Source organism: Pomacea canaliculata, linkage group LG5 (assembly GCF_003073045.1).
Source record: "Pomacea canaliculata isolate SZHN2017 linkage group LG5, ASM307304v1, whole genome shotgun sequence".
Taxonomy (NCBI): Eukaryota; Metazoa; Mollusca; class Gastropoda; order Architaenioglossa; family Ampullariidae; genus Pomacea; species Pomacea canaliculata.
Genome location: NC_037594.1, coordinates 1,329,883 through 1,348,170, shown reverse-complemented (window position 1 = coordinate 1,348,170; position 18,288 = coordinate 1,329,883). Strand labels below are relative to the sequence as shown.

Sequence of the window (18,288 nt, the reverse complement as noted above, 5' to 3'; positions counted from 1 at the left end):
TAATGCGCCTAAACATATATATATATACGTTCTTGCACGTCTCTATCCAAGTGTATACAACCCCACGCCGGTTAATGCACACACAAGCACACACAGGGCCGTGCTTAGGGGCAGGCGGACGAGGCATCTGCCTAGGGCCCCGCGCTTCAAGGGGCCCCGCGCTTTTGATTGATATGTGACTTTAGATCCCAACTGAAACCGTGTGATCGTGGCGTGAGGGCCCCGCACATGCCCTTTGCCTCGGGCCCCGCGGGGGCTAAGAACTGGCCTGAGCACACACACTCAAATACAAAATCATGCGCGCGAGTAGGCAACAAACACATGTAGATGAGAGGCCACAAAGTCTAAAAACCTGAGCTAATGAAACTTGAGTGACACTTCTCATCAGGAAAAAGATATGTGTGACATGTCTCTGGCATAGTGTGCAGCTGAGCTCAACTGTGGCAGCTGTATGCCTGTATCGATGGTGGGAAAAGGCGGTCTATAAAAATTATAATTATTTCTACATTCGCGTGTTTGTGTGTGCGTGCGTCTGTGTAGAATACAGGCACATCAGTATCGCCTGCTTCTCGCAAAGTGCACACAGCGCTTGCTGTCTTTTTTTTCATCATATCAAAATCTGATATTGCTGTGAAACCGGGTCACCTACTACACGGCACACGCAGTACACTTTGCGCAGATATAGTCGTATGTTTGTTGGTCTCATGGCGACAGTTTGCTGATGGAGATAACCATCCACTGGCGGTGCTGAGACACGTCTTCCTCTCTCTGACATCTGCGTCCGACGCCGATGGTTGGTTGATTTAATAGTGCTTTCACCTTCTGGTGAGTAATTCTCACTATGTGGGGGTGGGGGGAAGGAGGAAACCGCGGAAACCCTGAAAAAACTCCCTACGCCCAGTCAACTGGTGTCACATACAGCGTCCCGAAACAAGATATGAACCCACAGCATCTGACTGACGTGGTGACAAACCTCTCAGAGTAGATATCGAAGGCGTTTTCCAGTCTCCAGGATCAGCCAATCAAATCACGCGATACACTTTCGGCGGTAACCTTACAGTGACTTTGAAGTCGGCAAGCTGCAGCAGATCTCACCTGCCGCTACAAGATTATTTGTAAATAAGGTAAAACTGACCATCCTGTCAATACGATTCCATTAAAAATGATAATTAAATACATCATCTGCAAGCGGCTTAACGAATTAGATCCCTAACTGTAGAATTTAAGGAATTCGAATTAAATAAGATTTACTTTGAAGTGCGACGACTTTGGAATTCTAGAAAAATGTTGTCAGCTGTAGATCTAACTGAAAATACATGTGTATATAGTTACCTCCTGCTGCATAACTTTCTTCGGCAGTTATTACCCGAATAGGAGCAATGGGTCGATGGATAAAACCGCTGAACAATCCACCACGGTTGTCTGAAACAGATTTACTCTCCGCGCAAGCCAGGATCGTGCTGATGAGCCTCGAGCGTAGATATGGCGTCAAGGATTCATTATGGAGCTTCAATAATTCTGGTACTTCCTCGCGATCTGTTGTGCGTGCTTATCGCCCCATCCTTGTGTGTGTGACAGCATATCTTTTTGTGATATCTGTCTTTTGGTCTAATCATAATACAGCAAATCAGAAAATAAACAATTAGTTTTAGACACAAATACTAGTTGTCTCCACATTTAAGATTATATAATTATGTGTAGTCCTTTCAAAAATTTCAGAAATCTGTGCCTATAATGCTGGGAACTGTGAACTGCAAGAAAGTCAGTGTTCACTGTTAGGTAGTAGCACAAAGGTGAAGCAGGAGCCAATTACTCCTATTAGATCTTCAGAGTGTATAAATAACCAGAAGGTGATACTCCCAAGACAAAATGTAAACACTGGAGAGCATGCCTGTTCATTCTCTGATGACAAATATATAGCTATGCAGTCTGAGAATAGATCAAATAAAGTCAGTAGAAAGCATGCATGGGCCTCAGAGACGGAGCCAGTTCCTATAAAGGTTGTAAAGACAGCACCCAGTTGTGACCCAATTCTACCAAATTTCTTGGTAGGTGTGCCACAGATAAACAAAGTACAAAATAAAGATGGGCATCAAGATTATAACATAATATCTTTAGCTTTTCCAAGCATAGATTGCACTCACACCTATGATTATTCCCAGTCTACTGAACTAAACATGACAACATATGCAATAACAAGTTGTTCTCCTGCATTGGCAGTGCAACAAAGATCTCTTACTTGCTTAGATAACAATGCTGACATTGTAAACAGAGAAAGGTTGAAGTCTATTAGCATAACTTCTACACCAAAGACTGTGAAGCCTTATTACAGAACACGCAATTTATCTAACCATGGCCACACTACAAATAACCAGTTAATGGGAGCAAACTTACTGAGAAGTTGCATACAGATCAGCACAGACAACCATGATTCTTACTCCACAAATGCATACTTCAAGGAAAATAAAGATTATCATAAAAGCCAGAAACAAGTCATGGATCTGCCTGTACTAGCACCCACACCTTTGGTCAGTGTCACAAAACATCCAACATCTGCAGCCTATAGCAGTGAAGCCCACATACAACAGTTCCTGCACCAACATGTTGACCAGGTAAGCAGCTAATGGTGTTCACTCTCAGCCTTTTAATTGTACTATACTTATATTTATATGATACTAGAATACAAATCATATTTCCAAAGACAATTCAGTGTTTAAATTAGATAGGCTGCTGTATTTAACTCATGCCTAATCTCAACAATCAATAGAAAAATATACAGAATTTTAAAACTGTTTAATCAAATGTCCAGTATGAGAAAAGAAGACAGCTTGCAGCAAGTGATGTAAGCTGTATGAAGAACCTGAGTAGAGCCACTAATGAGAAGTCTGAAGATAAACTCAAGGCAAAAATTCCCAGCAGTTCCCATAATGCCAAAACAACAAGAGATGATCAGTTGCTGATAGACATCACATCACTGAGTCCACAAGAAAGAGAGATTATATCATTTCAGCTAGAAACTGTTGGAGAGGTTTGTCTGATGGTAGTTTATCATGACAACAGTACCAGCGCTAATGTTTCCTTCTATCAGTTAAATGACAGGTTTGGTCAGGTGAGTCTAACAATGGTAAATACCATTTAATTACCCTATAAACTGTGCATGTACTAAATAATAATAATAATAAAGCACTTTATACTTTCCTGACAGGGATTAATAAAGATTTATTTGTATTTTGTACTTTATCCCACCATTAAAAGTTAGCTCAAAGCACTTGATTAACAAATATAAAAGCACATATATTAATAATAGCACCAACATGAACACTAAAGCTTGCATCCAAACATGCAAATGTTATATGTATAGAATGCCATGTGGCACGATGAAAGATGAAGAATAAAATTGCAAAGTATTTTCTTCTTTAAAAAAATACTTGACCAGAAGATATAAAGAGTATACTAAAAATCTTACCATTGTTAATATTGTTTTAAGTTAAAAATACAGTAAATTGAGTAAAATTAGTATTAAAGTAAAAGCTGGGTGATGAAAGTATCACTGATGCTATCTGTGTATTGTTTGGTGATATGTCCATGAAGTCTGCAAAGGGTGTTTTAGTCTATGCTGAGAACAGAATGATGCTGTTTCCCCTAGTTGTTTCTGACCCATCTTTGATCAAATGGTGCAGGTAAGGTGTTATCTACCTTCATATTTACATTTTAACACAAGACTCATCATGAATAGCTGGCCCACTCTCTATCTTCATGTGAGCTTAGCTCTCATTTCAAAATGCTGTCAGTACAATTTTTTGTCTAATGTGTCAGACAGTAGTACCTGTTAGACAAGAAAATGTTAGGAACTTGTGTACCAGGATTGCTGTCTGAATGCTAAGATATAAAGATAGTTTCTTTGTACATGCTGGAAGTCAATGAAATTTTTTTAAGTGTTAAGAAATGTCTTGGACATGATGTAATGAATCTTCATTTTTACCAAAATGAATCTGCTATTTACTTGTACATTACTGCATTAAGATGCATATATTATGTGAGCATGACAGTGTGAAGAGTTGCCTGTTGCCGGTACAGGTACGTGCTGAATGCTCTGTTATGTAAAGAGACCACAAGGAAAGTGGTAGTCAACAGCAAACTGCTTGTGAAAGTGCTGTTGCAGAAATTAAACTTTACTCGGCAGTCAGGTTAGCAGTCTCACAATTCTTAATCTTTTCCTTTATATTGAAGTGCATATTTCTAACTTTTTTTTCCTTTATTTGTTTTCACACACACATGAACACATATACGTATGAAACTATATCCTTCATTTAAAAACTTTGATATTTCTGACAACAAACCAAAGATACAGATTCTTTAGCATAACATTTACTCAATGCTTAACAAAACACTTGATTATATAAAGGCAAAAAGTAGTTTATGTTGTGTAGCCCACCATTATTTCCTAATGTCAAGCTTTGATCAAAGTTATTGAGATGGTTTTATAAGATCAGTACTTAACACGCAGTAGAATCCTCAGTTGATGATGATTGGACCATTAAATTAATTTCATGTTATGAAGTCAGCACTTAATGAAACCATAGATTTATCAAGTGGGATGAAGAGGTTCAGACCTAACTGTGAATTCTATCAGAGGTTATCTTGTGGCACCTGGAGGACCCAGCAGTGGCTGGGTGGTTATTGAAGCCTGATGACCCACCCTGCAGCCTGAAGAATCTCAGAAAGGTTACTGGATCATCTTGCAAATTCATGAGAAACATTAATAAAACACAGTCACAGCAGATTTATCTCATTTTATGCATATGTTAACCATAGCCATGGCTATAAAATAATTCTAAAAAATTCAGATTGAGCTTAAACATGTACAGAAAGAAGTCTTCATTAGCAAAACAGCATACTTTGCAAAGTAAAACTGTTACAAAAATACGGCATCTGCTGTTAAAAAGGACCAAAAAATATTGCTTTCTTTTATAGGATTACACTTGTATAGGTATGTGCAGGTTTGATGTCGTTATTTTTTCCCCTTATTAATTCTTTCTTATTTTCAATTTAAATGGAAGCGTGATGACTGTGATGTTTTCATTTCTTATTTTTGCTGCAGACGCACACAACATTCTGTGGAGACAACTATAATTATGACAGAACCAAGTCAGACTCTAAGTTTTACTTTCTAGCCAAGGAATCATTAGCCATTATGGAAGGTCAACGTATTCTGTTAAAGTCATATAGTCTGTGGCAGCTGTTTCTGCATGTGGAAATGCCACTGGTGCCAGTTTTAGCTTTGATGGAGTTGCAGCCTATCAGGGTAGACATGCCAATGCTCCTACGTTACTCTGATATGTTGAAGGTGAATCATGTTCTTGTGGTTACCAGAGTTTTGTGTCAACGAGTAGCTGGGCATCAATAAATTAAAACATGAAATCAACACTGAACTAATTAGCGCATCTGGCGATTTAAACATCAATTTGCTGACATATGATGACTGTCAGCCGCGGACCACCTGACATGCGTGCGGCCCACAAGTGGTCTGCGGACGACACTTTGACAACCACTGTTTTAATGTATTCTTATTCTATGTCCTGTAGTCATAATAGGAGAGATGAATGAGTTTTATGAACCCCCATACCTTAAAAAAAGTATGCACAGTTTGCCATGAATTACATCGATAAGTCTGCTTCATATTGAAGATTCAGATGAGGAAGGTCTATTTCAGAAAAACCTGCAAAAACTTGAGAATCAGGCTCATGAAATGGCTGCTCATCCCTTCTCCATCAACAGCACATCCCAGATTAGACAGGTAAGTGCAGCTTTCAGTGGAAGAAGAGGAGAGGGATGAGATGGGTTATCTAAGGCTTCATGTAGCAGCTGTCAGTGTGCGTTCATAGGTGCGGGAAAGATGTTCTATGTCTAGCCGTATCCTTCAAATGCTAAAGCTTGTACCTGATGAGGGGAGCTGTCTTTTTTGCATGGATTTTTGTGTCTTTCATTAATGGACTTGTTTAATCATCATGTAAGGGCATATTTCCTGGATAAAAGCTATTGCGATCCTGTATTGGCAGGTGCTGTATGAGAAGCTTGGTCTTGACAAACATCTGTCTGGTGGAAATGGGATGATACTAACCACCTCAAATAACCTCAAGTCCACATCAGAAGCTGTGCTAGTTCAGATGTCTGCTTATCACCCTTTGCCTTCAGTAATTCTTCAGTACAGACAGGTCTTGTGTTTCTAGTACTTTGCCATATGTGTGTGTGAGAGAGAGAGCGAGAGATTGTCATAAGATGCATTCTCCTACCTTTTTTCATAGTTAGCCAAGATGAAGTCCACGTACATAGAGGGAATCCTGGAACTGGTGCAGGATGGGGTGGTGTATACTCACTGGGACCAAACAGCTGCTGCCACTGGTCGTCTCACATCTTGCAGCCCTAATCTGCAGGCTGTGCCCAAAACATCTATTGTTATCAAAGATTTTGACAACAGCATCATAATCGGTCAGGAGAGTTGTTGACATTTTTTGTTTTCTAAGATGATGGGAATGGATCTTAGATATCTGAGAGATATGTGGGATACCTATGGTGGCATGTGACGCACCAAGAGCAATAAAAAGAAAGGAGTAATGAGAGATTCTTTATATTTAGAAATAGCCATCATCACACAGAACGGCAGTTACAAAGGAAAGATAAACTTTGTGATTTACTTCAATAATATATGCATGGAAAGGAAATTATAAAGGAGATTTATTGTAAGTGCCTTTCCTCATTAGTTTCTTAGCTTTTCAGTTTCTGAAATTGTGTTTATTTTACCAACAAGCAGTAAAATTCCTTTATTATATGAAGTGAACTGTATAAAATAAATGACCAGTAACATCTATTTTGCTTGCCCAGAATACAGAGCGTAAGAGAACAGTAAAAATGTAAAAATGAGTAAAAGAAGATATTAAGAACTAAACAGCTCATCAACCTGAGAGTGAAAATTATTTTCTTCTTTTGCTTTGTCTGCTGACTCCATACAATAAGGTTCTGAACCTAAAACAGTGAAGATCTGCGCAAGAGAACCATACATATGTGGAGAAAATAACATATTCTTGGCAGCTGGTATGTTTAATTCATTTTTTTTAATTTATGGGTGGATAGCTTTGTACTCATATATTCCATTAATCCTGTGTGTGCATGCCTGCATTCGTGTATGTGCATGTACTTAAGTGCTTATGGATGTATGCGTAAGATAATGAATAGAGATGATAGACTGTGAAAAGAAATACTTATACTTGGACAGTCCAAACAGCTAAATATTTGTAGTTGTCAAATGCATTTTCCACAGACTTTCAGCAAATAGAACTACGTTTACTAGCACACCTGACGGATGACATCACGCTCAGAACTATTTTCAACAGTCTCTCACATTTTGATGTCTTCATTCAGCTTGCAGCCAAATGGTATGCTTGTGCCTGCCATATTTGTCAAAAAGCTTAGATTTCCATGCAGCAGTTGAAAATACATATTTTTCTCATTTTTCCAAGAAAATGGAAGGAATTTCCATCAGGCTTTTGCATTATAACAAAAATCTGTATGTATATTTACCACTAAGTTTGGAAATATGCGACAGAAATATTCTACGTATTTAACATTCTTTGGTTATAGTTAACAGAAGCAGGGTCGGTTTTTCTCTCTTACAGCGTAATTTTATTCATTGAAATATATATGAATTTGCATGCACCAGGTTGTCAAAAGCAGAAAGCGAAATAACTAATCTGGAGCGGGAACAGACCAAGCGCGTGGTATACTCGATCATGTATGGAGTGGGTGAGGTTATCCTTTTGTCTTTGTCTCTTCCTGCTCCCTTAATCTCTGTCATTGTCTAAAAGTGACATTGCTGTCGCTCACTCGTAGTATCTCCCCTGCTTGTCTTATATGTCACACCTGTGATATTCGAGATATTACTGATTCTTGTGACAACTAATTAGATTTTGCTGAATGCCTAATGCAGCAATTGTATGTAAGACTGGCTTGCCAACACCTTTAGGTATCATTACCACATTCAGCACTGTTCAATATAGACTGCTTGTGGATGTAAGATGCCATTGTTTTAGATTCTTTGAGGTCTACTCACCTGATTGTGTGTGTGTGTGCACGTTCACCTGCACATGGTGTGGTGTGTGTGTGCGTTAGGCAAGGAGCGGTTGGCTAAGTACCTGAAAGCAACACCTTCCACAGCCAAGGAGATCATCAACAGCTTTTTAGGTATAATTGAAACCTTCTAAAATTTCATTTATAGATAAATTAATTCTTTTAAGTTTTATTTCACCTCGACCTTCTAAAGAATTGCTTATTTGTAGAAGGATAACGTGTGTTAGACAGTCTGAACTGCAGCATATATTATAATGTTATTTTTGTTTCAGTATCTTTTCCAGCAATTCAGCATTTCACTCAGTGGTGTGTCACATTTGCAAGGCAGCATGGTAATTCTTGCATTTATATTTTTGCTGTTAAATGTCAAGTAGCATCAATGGTTGTCGTAAAATCTCATCATGTTTCAGATGCAATGGCAGCCCATGTAAATCTGAATCCCTGATAATCATTTTAATTTTCATCTCTACATTTCTTGTTAGTCTCTGTTGTCTTTGGTACACCTTTAACACTTGTTGTATGCATAAATAGCTGCAGTTTTAATTGCAAATTTTGGCCGAATGGAAACAATTTTGACATCATGTTTGATTCTGCCCCAAATCGTAAAAATTCGTGTTAATATGGATATCTTAGTGGCATGAATACTGTTTCAGACAAAAACTTTTCATTTCCATAACAAATGCTATAATTTTTGCAGGTTATGTAGAGACATTGATGGGGCGGAAACGCTGGTTGCCAAACATCACTCACAGTGCAGCACAACTGCGTTCCCAGGCTGAACGTCAGGCAGTCAATTTTTGCTTACAGGGTTAGTTTTTTGGTGGGGAGTATTTTGCTCATGGTGTTTTCTGCATTAGCATTCCTTATTGTACTGAGTAGAAGGCAAATGTCCTGTAGCTAACTGGTGTAAGAAGAGGTGAACCGTCAAGTTGTTCATTTTGTCTACCGAATGTCATGTGGAAGGCAGACTCCGTTTTTTGTTGCATTTTATTAACCAATCCACTGTTTTCTAGTCCCTGGCCCAGATAAGCCTAATGCCTGTGAATTGTAGCTTCAAAGTCAGGTATATACACAACATTGCTATGTCTCAAAATAGCTGAAGTAGATATGAATGAAAAGTGGAAGAGATAAAAAGGCTACTATTTCAACTTGACAGACAAAATGCCATATAGCCTCAATCTTTAGAAAGGCATTATGAATGCCACAAACTGATGGCAAATTTCTCTCAATAGTCATAAAAATCCATTACATTTCCTAATGTAAGCCTTTTCACCTGTCTATAAACAACCAGCTTACATGTCTGTGGGGTTTTTTTTTCATTGTTTCAAACTCATAACTCATTAGATGGATATCTCTGTTGCCTGCCCAGATCACTAGCAATTTAATCACTGTCCAGGGCAACTGGTCTTGGCTTTTTTTCTGAAAGGTTCTGCTGCTGACCTTTGTAAATGTACCATGCTGAGAGTTGAAGAGGCTTTGTATAACAAGAGTCACCTGAGGGCTAGGTGAGATGATACAGTAAAAGGAAAGAAATACTGATCTGATGACGACTTTCTGAGCACCTCTCATTACCTGCTTCTTCTCTGTTATAATCAGGTCTTTCAGGCTGTATGCTTCATAAACCAGTGTTGATAGTTGTATGCACGAACCTACAAACCACATAAGAAAGATGAAGAACAGCAGCTAAGACTGAGAAAATGTAAATAATACCTAAAATATTTGACTTTTATTTGTAACTCTAGCTTGACAAAATCAGCATACTGTTTTTCTTCCATTTTGATTGAATGTGAGATCTATGTGTGGTGTTTTTTTCCTTTATGTATTTCCCTTATTGAAATACATGTAATCTGTTCGTGTGTAAGACTGTTGCTGCAAATACATGATGAGCTTGTATGGGAAATGCCAAGTGACCAGCTGCAGGAAACGTGTGGTGAGGATATTTTAATATTTGCTGGATATGTGAAGATGATAATGAAGTAATTCATAGTAAATTAGTATATAGCTTTTGAACAAGATTAGTTGGCAGTAAGTCTCAATGTTATCTTCTAGTCACTAGGCATAGTGACAGAAGTGGTCAAAAATAGAAATTGGCAATGGTTTTGGTATAAAATGATTTAGCGTTTGTAAAAGATTTTATTAGGCATCCACTATTTTGCATCCACTATTTTGCATACTTTGATGATGAAAACAAGTTTTTATGCATAAAGGTTGATTAAGAAATAATAGCTAACATTAAAATACCTTGGTTTCTTTACTTCCTTGCATCATGTGTGGCAATTTCTTCTTGAGCCTTCGTTTAAATACCCTAGTTTCATCCTGTTCTTGTTTTATGTACAATTGAGTAGTGAGCATTATAGGAATGTCCTGAACTCCGTGCATGTCACATGTGCATGAATATCGAATCCTCATACAGAAGTGATCAAAACGGTGATGGAAGATGCCAAGCTGCTATGCTGCCCATTTCTTCCTGGCCTGAAGGTGCCGCTGTCAGTGCATCTAACTCACGGTACCTCCTGGGCCAGACTCAGCCCTCAGATGCTTCGCCCACCAGATGTTGCTGCCTTTAGTGTGTCCAGACCATGCAGCACCTAAACTCTTCTAAGCCAAACAGTCAACAAGTATTTCGTTGTACCAATGTCAGGATATGTGGAGAGAGTTGGCGGGTTCCTTCCAAAATTGATAAATGTCTGTGGGTTTTGTCTGATGCATATCATTAAGGGCTGTTGTATTTGTTAATGCGTTATTTACATTTTGTTCAACAATGCCATTTCTAAAACAATAAATTCTTGTAGATATATAATCACATTCACTGTTTATTACTGGTGCTGAATATTATCTTCTGCATTTTATGGTCAGTAGGCAACAATCACCCTGACAGCCTGGCCTCCAAAGTGCTGCAGCACTCGTTTATATTCATTGGAGGAGGGATCCAAGTCCACCAGCTTCACCTTGTCCCCCTTTGACATGTGCTGCCAGTGGTCTGGGAGTGGGATCTCTCGGGATTTTTCTGTTCACACAAATACTTGCATTTGATGTATCATTCACACTATTTTGCACATTATTTTACATCAGTTTCATGTCTTTTTAACATACAGGCGTTAGCTCTTTATAGTTCTGTACCTGGACTGAGTATGCTCCTCGCTAAGGGTAACAGTGCGGCCCCTAGCGCCAAGTCAGTCCGTTCCTCATTTGCTGTTCCAAGGAAGAGGTCGGAAGTTCCTAAGGAGAATTGTCTAAAATTCTAGCTCTCTTTCGTCGGGTGCGTTGTCTAGTCTATACCTCGCGTTCTGTTCTTTTCCACATCCACTACACACTCGCACTCAGCTGACTTTGGAATCCACAAAAGACCCTGCTTTTTCCCAGACAAAAGTGACTTTTCTTCATGTGTGCTCTCTGCTGTTGTGTCACAACTACGGACAATACTAACGTCTTTCTCTCTAGTGATACACGTTTATCTATTTCACATGACGAAGACACACGTCCGACACGCTAGCATTCGCTCTTACTGACACGCTCACACAGGTAAAAAAGTTCAAAGATTTATTTACACATAAACAACTATATCTGTTCTAACCTACGTATAATACTAAAACCTAGCACCCTGGGGTGGGGAAAGAGGGGGTTGAGTGAAGCAATCAAAGCACCTTGCGGCAAATTGGTACTTCTTTCGTACTCATAACCAAAGTTTTACTAATTTTTTAAGCAAGACCAGCCGCCTTTCGGTAAACAGGTGCAAACACTGACTTCTGCCTGCTATTTCTGCCAGTTTCCTTTGTCCTCTTTTGTCTTCCGTCTCCAGTTGCCGCTCGCGCGATCAAGTATAGGGTAGAAGGGGGAGCGGGGTGGAGGGAACAAGCATCATCAATCAAAAAGCAACATTGATATAGTGGGTGATTATAAGCTCTAAACTGTAAAGAGATAAGATTTAAAAGGTTTTCTATGTTTATACGTGTAAAAGTGTTGATTCTGGTCCTAGTTATTGTTGATATACCACTACTGTTTCCAGAAGAATTATAAAAACCTGCTTAATAATGTTGCCTTATTTTTAAAAAGTACAAAGAATCACCACAAAATGTATAGATATTCTCTTCACTCTTCAATAACATTCTCATCCAGAAAATAAAACCTGAAGAGAACAGTTTTTAATCTTCACATTTCCCATTCTTACAAATCTTCCCCAGCAGCAAAGGAATATTGGCTACAGGTGGGACACATGTCTTGAGTATCCGGGGGCCATGTGGCAAAATGGCGTCCGACCCATAGCGAAAGTGAAACCGGGCCGTAACAACGGGGTCATGTCGGTTTACCTGTCAAACAAGCGTGGGACGCTTCTCTCCCCCTTGTGACCGCTAGTCAACCCTGATGGCTCATGGGTACGTCCATTTTTTTTTTTTTATATATATCCCACTATTTATATCTTCAGATTATTGGTATTTTTAGGGATTTCGGCATATCCTGATTTACATATTTCTAAATCAAGACATGCCAAAATTCTAAAAAATACCAATATCAAATGGATTAATAATTTGTGTATTTTGCAATAATTATATATATATAACAAGCAGCAAAAGAGTGCACAAAAGTGCAAAATGTTATAAAAAAAAAAACAAACATGATTTGTCATTTATTGGCGTTTATTGAGGTAAAATAAGGATAAAAAGCAAACTAAAAAAATTTTTTTTAATATAAAAATTTTTTTAAAGCATTGCCTCATTTGTATACATAAACAATTATCATTTATCAAGGTAAAAATATTATCACAAATAAGGATAAAAGCAAACTAATAAAAAAATAATGTTAAAAATATACAATTTTTTTTAAAGCATTGTCTCATTTGTATACATAAACAATTTATCATTTATCAAGGTAAAAATGTTATCATAAATAAGGATAAAAAGCAAACTGATAAAAAAAAATAATTTTTAAAAATATATAAAATTTTTTAAAGCATTGTCTGTTTGCATACATAAAAGATGTTTCCTCTTGATATTAATGCAACATTCGTTATTTAATTATAAGTTGTAGAACGATGCAAAACCATGTATCCATTGACAAACAATTAAAATTAAATTGCAGTTTCCTTAACACTAATTACATTTTTCCCAAAGAAAAGGTTCAAAGATCTATGACAATATATCAAATGATAAGTATGAACTGAATTGCTGTCAAAAAAGAGTGATGCTTTAATAGACATTTCTAAAAATAAATCAAAGTCATGAAATTAACTATAAAAGGTTCTAGGTTGGATTGCAGCTTATGGTATTAACTACAATCTTTTAAAACAGATTAAAATTTTAAATTGCACCTTTATCACTAAGAAGAGGAAACCATCAAACACATGTTTGAAACACAATTATGTTCAAGAATTTTAGAAGGTATTAGAAAAGAACTGTAAACATATAAATGATTCTGAATTTACCACAACACATCTCTTATTGGATCGGGTGAAAATATCCTCATTGATAAATTAATGGGTTAGAGTAAATAATAATCACAGCACAGTTTTATATAATTATATAAATCCAGATTTAGTATATGCAGGTTTATGTACAAGAATTTTACAACTGTAGGTAGAAAGTTGCACAGCTTACTTGTCCACCACCCCAGAACAATTAACTGACGTATAGGCTGTGCTCAGCCCTTTCCCTTCTGCCATTTCTCTTGATCCCTAGCACCAGCTAACCAAGTTGATGCATGCAAGTCAGCATCCGTAGCTTCAGGATAACTTTTTCTTGCAGCATCTAAAAATAGAACAAATATAAGAATATGAGCGTCTGCATAAAAAAGTAATCACTTAATTGTAGGTTACTGACCCTAAAATCCAGAATATAATGTGAAACAAAAAGAGTACAAGCAAATTATACTGATATGTAAAGTGGCATAAAAATTTAAAGTGTTATAAACAGAAAGGAACTACAAGTGGAACTGCATTTGAATTTCAGTTAGAATTTCTATAGGCAGAAAAACTCTGGAAATTCTAATTTCAAAAACAATCCCAATACATGGGAACTGTAAAGATGTCTATAAACTGTCATTTTAATTCCTTTCTACACAGTGTTAACCAGCTGATTAAAGGACTACAGTCACTAGAAATTGCGTAAACATGTGTCCATATTTTATTTTGGCATGTAATTCAATCACAAAAATGAGGTAGGGACAGTTCTCCAGGCCTGATTTATCTTCCTGTCATGTTTTTTTTTTTATGACTCATGAAAATTCTTGTCTGCACCTAGCAGAGTCAAAGGTTAAGGTTCATAACTAAAAGATAAAGAAACAATCCAAACAGTCCTATTTTATGACAGGCATGTATTAATGTACCGTAATACACACACACACACAGAGTCAAATATTTAAATCCTTACCCTGAACTGTTTGTAAAATGAAGGGGTGGTTCTTGAGTCCCATTGAAGTTGTAAGATCAGGCCAACTCAGTTGAAAATAGCACAGATAGAATGCCCCTCACTACATGCTTTAATGTGAAGCCCGACGCATCACCGAATGGCATTCCTGAAAACAGACAAAATAAATACACATCATTTAAAAAAAAATTGCAGTGGCAACATTATAATACCTGTTATGACAACTAGTATTTAAAGACACCCCCCCCCAAAAAAAAAAGACAGCAACAATTCAGGAAGTTTCATACAACCAAGCAAAAGTGGGTACAGAAAATTTACTATCTGCTCTAATCAATGCCACATAACAATGCCTTTATTACTTTTTAGTACTGCAAACATGTCATTAGTTTTATACAATGAATGGTATGGTATGGAAACCTTTAAAGGGAATCAGATAAAAAGATTTGACTCCTCCTACTAACAAATCAGAATAAAGCACATACCAAGCATGTCCTTTTTTATGGGTCTGTCTTCATATCTCCCTCAAGACTCTCTACATCTTCTGCTGATTGTTAAGGGAGACTGGAACCCCTCTGGCAGATTTCCCGTGTCATTTGCCTTTCCTGTTCTTGTTCCTCCATCCATGTAAACATCCTTTTAAGGTTGTTTGTATCATTCTTCATCTCTTCCAGAAGAGACAGTTGTTGCATCCCAACTTTCTCTAGTTTAGTTCTAACCTAAGAACACAATAGCAGAAAAACATGTAAAATACTGATCTTTGCTAGCTTTGCTATAGTTCACAATGCCTGGAAAATACCATTTATTTTGGTTACTCTTTACCTTTTGTCATATCTATTTGATATGTGATCCATATTTGTTTCAAATTTTTTTCACTATGGCAAAAGGCTGGGATTTTCCACTTAAAGTTTTAACTCATAAAAGCACTGTTCATAACTCTTGGCCAAGGGTAGAAGAAAAAAAAGCTAAAATGATTATAAATAAAATGGCTTTAAATTACCTTCCAAGGGTTATGGGTCTTTATGCTGGCAGCTGAAAACCAGACAATGGAATCGGAAGGCGCTGGGGGTGTGAAGGCAAAGGTGAAACAGTCCTTTTTTGAAAGCTGCTACTTGGGGACACCCTTGAGATGGTGCCAACCACTAGTGGCAAAGAGTATGGCAATGGTGGTGGACATTGCTGCATAACTGAATGGTCAGCATATAGTGATTCCTCGGCATCCTTCTCTCCTTCGCTGTTAGCTGTGCATCCCTGTGTCAAAATGAATACATTTGCATAAACTTTTTTCAGCTTAGTACATTTAAAACTGTCAGCTGCTGATAGGTTGTTAAAATTTTTTTAAAGAACATTTTTATTGTTATTGTACAAAACTTGTTTATCACTGTATGCTATTTTACCAGAAAGAGGACACAGCCTTGTGTCCCTACATGATGTCACCAAAAAAAATTCCCTAAAATTAAGCAGAGGAAATGAAAACAGAGCCGAAATCTAATCGGAGTTATCCGTATCCTTTTTGGTTGAGTGGGAGCATTTTGTCATCACTCTCCACCTCCGACATTTTTGTCCCTTGCAGATTCAGCTAGATTCTTGGTAGTTACCTGCATGGAAATAAATATAGAAGGCAAATAAGATTTCACAAATCAAGATCAAAAGTATAATAATAACACACTCTTATAGTGCAGCATCACAACAAAAGCTACACTATCTGTGGTGTAATGACTGTGTTCAAACAGTTCAGGTATTATCTTTTTTCTCCTTCCTTAAATCTGCAGCACACAATAACATAGAAGTCATTTTGACCATTAATGGTCACATGCTTCATAAATTTTCTTTCTGCACAAGGATTATGAATATTATGAATCAAAAAGTAAATTGCACTTACTTAATGACTTGTGCAGGAGAACTGGAAGCATAGGACATGAGGAATCAGCTTTATAGCTCTAATTAATGAAGCTTGCATCTGGTTCAATAGATTGTGGTGGGAAGTTGCACACCCTGTGACCACTTTCATCTTAAAATGCAGCAGCCAGCTATCTAGAATAACAGTAAAATAAATTATTGACCATTATGCAGTTATTATGATTTGTTGTTGAAAAAGACCATTAAAGTTGTCTGAAATGATACTTCCAGTCACAATCAGTTGTCAATGGGCTATCTATATAAGTTTTTTTTTTTGGTTCACCACTGGGAACACAATCCTTATGCTGCTCTTTGACAAATATTCTTAATTAGCTGCTGCAGTGGAAAGTTTGGTGTTTGAAAAAGTCGTTTAAGCTAGCCTAAAAAGTTATAAAATTGAGAGGCAGAGTTAAGAGTCCAAAGGACCAAATCTGTCAACATTATCAGCAATATGTGACAAAGCAAGTACATTTTACACCAAAAATCCTTTACCATACAAACACTGCTTCTTGAACAAATAAACATGAAAGGTTATGAGCCTAATAATCAGCATAGTTCACACACAGCCAGGACTTGCAAGACAAAAAAAACAAACCCACAATAAATAAGAGAAAAAAATATTATACTGCCCGAAGAAACCTGGCATTTTAACGCTATCGTACCAGTAAACAGACGGAACTGCCGAAGCTCTGTTACGTTCCACTTTCGTAATCGCAATTTGAGGAAATTCTGACAGCTCCAAATTCTCTCCATTGCTAACGGCTAAAGAATTATCAAATACAAGCGTTCAGAACTGCTGAGCACGAATTCTACCTCTGTCTGGAAAACTTGTGCATTTATTGCGTTAATGTGTACTCTTATTCTTTCTTCTGTTAGAATGATATTCTGCATTAAATTTGGACATTTCTGTAGTTAAAATCTCAATAACTATGTTAATATAGAGTATAAAAATTATACGTACTGTTATCGAAGCGTCGAACACATGTATCAGTATAGAAATTGACCGCTTGAGAAGCTTTTCTGTTGGGAAAAGTGTAGACTCACAAATTTGAAAATGGCGGCCGGTCGTATGTAGCACGCCATGGCAAAAAGGTCATTGCCATTGTTAGGGGTCACGACCCTATATGTGGGGTTGATCTCCCGCACTCTGGTTTCGCCTCGGCGAGCGTGGAGCTTGGCTTATGTGCGCAGCAGCGCCATGCCCCATGAGTCAAGCATTGCGATAGATTGACCCCCTGTATCACAGTCGGATCAAGACAAACTTGGTGGACCCCTTGAGCTTATGGTTTCCGATGCTGCTAGGGTTCCTCTCATGAAATTTCAACAGTCTGTGGCATGTCTAAGGGTTTACTCTTTCTCCAGACTACTGTTTTAAATGTACGCTCTCTGTGTGCACGTCTTAGAAGCTATCTTGAACAACATCTCTTCGACGAACTGCAATGGGCCAAAGATTCTTGCTATCCAAGGAATATTCTCTTTTGTCTATGAAATTATGTATTTTCGTCCCTGCGTGTCTGTCAGATTTACACCTGCCCCATCCAACAAACACCACCACTACATACGATAACAAAGGCTCCGAGATGTGAAAGCGCTGACACACAGTACGTTTGAAAGTTTTGTTCCCAATCTCTTATCTCCCGATCCCTGCACTTCTGGTAACCATTAAAATGAAATAAAGGGACGGTATCGAAGATAGCAGTGCACTGATGTTATTACACGAGTTGTCTTCTTGAAATTTTACATTTGAATTGTGGCTTGCATACTTCAGACTTCTGTGGAAAGGCCGTGTGCCTCAAATTTAAAAAAAAGCAAAAGTTTCCTGTCACTTTGTGAGGTCAATGATGTCCACTCAGTGTGTGTAACTGATCTTGATTTTTAATAACTTGATATGTCAGTGGTGAGTTTTCCT

General features: G+C 37.6%; 1 protein-coding gene across 4 annotated transcripts; it reads left to right on the top strand.

Annotated features, from left to right (window-relative positions):
- Positions 1-299: 299 nt before the first annotated feature.
- On the top strand, positions 300-12,295 carry LOC112564209 (DNA polymerase nu-like). 4 transcript variants are annotated; one of them, XM_025238866.1, is made up of 20 exons: positions 300-1,124; positions 1,375-1,521; positions 1,720-2,612; positions 2,810-3,109; positions 3,592-3,680; positions 4,078-4,187; positions 4,634-4,725; positions 5,102-5,347; positions 5,714-5,797; positions 6,060-6,215; positions 6,306-6,489; positions 7,015-7,092; positions 7,319-7,433; positions 7,718-7,800; positions 8,167-8,238; positions 8,397-8,456; positions 8,822-8,932; positions 9,551-9,629; positions 9,987-10,054; positions 10,538-12,295. In XM_025238866.1, exons 2-20 carry the CDS (start codon positions 1,380-1,382, stop codon positions 10,714-10,716), a joined length of 3,141 nt encoding a protein of 1,046 aa, XP_025094651.1. In that variant the 5' UTR covers positions 300-1,124; positions 1,375-1,379; the 3' UTR covers positions 10,717-12,295. The 4 variants fall into 4 exon arrangements, with proteins under 4 accessions (XP_025094651.1, XP_025094649.1, XP_025094650.1 ...); XM_025238864.1 differs by having other exon boundaries at positions 1,357-1,521; XM_025238865.1 differs by having other exon boundaries at positions 301-1,124; positions 1,360-1,521.
- Positions 12,296-18,288: the final 5,993 nt, after the last annotated feature.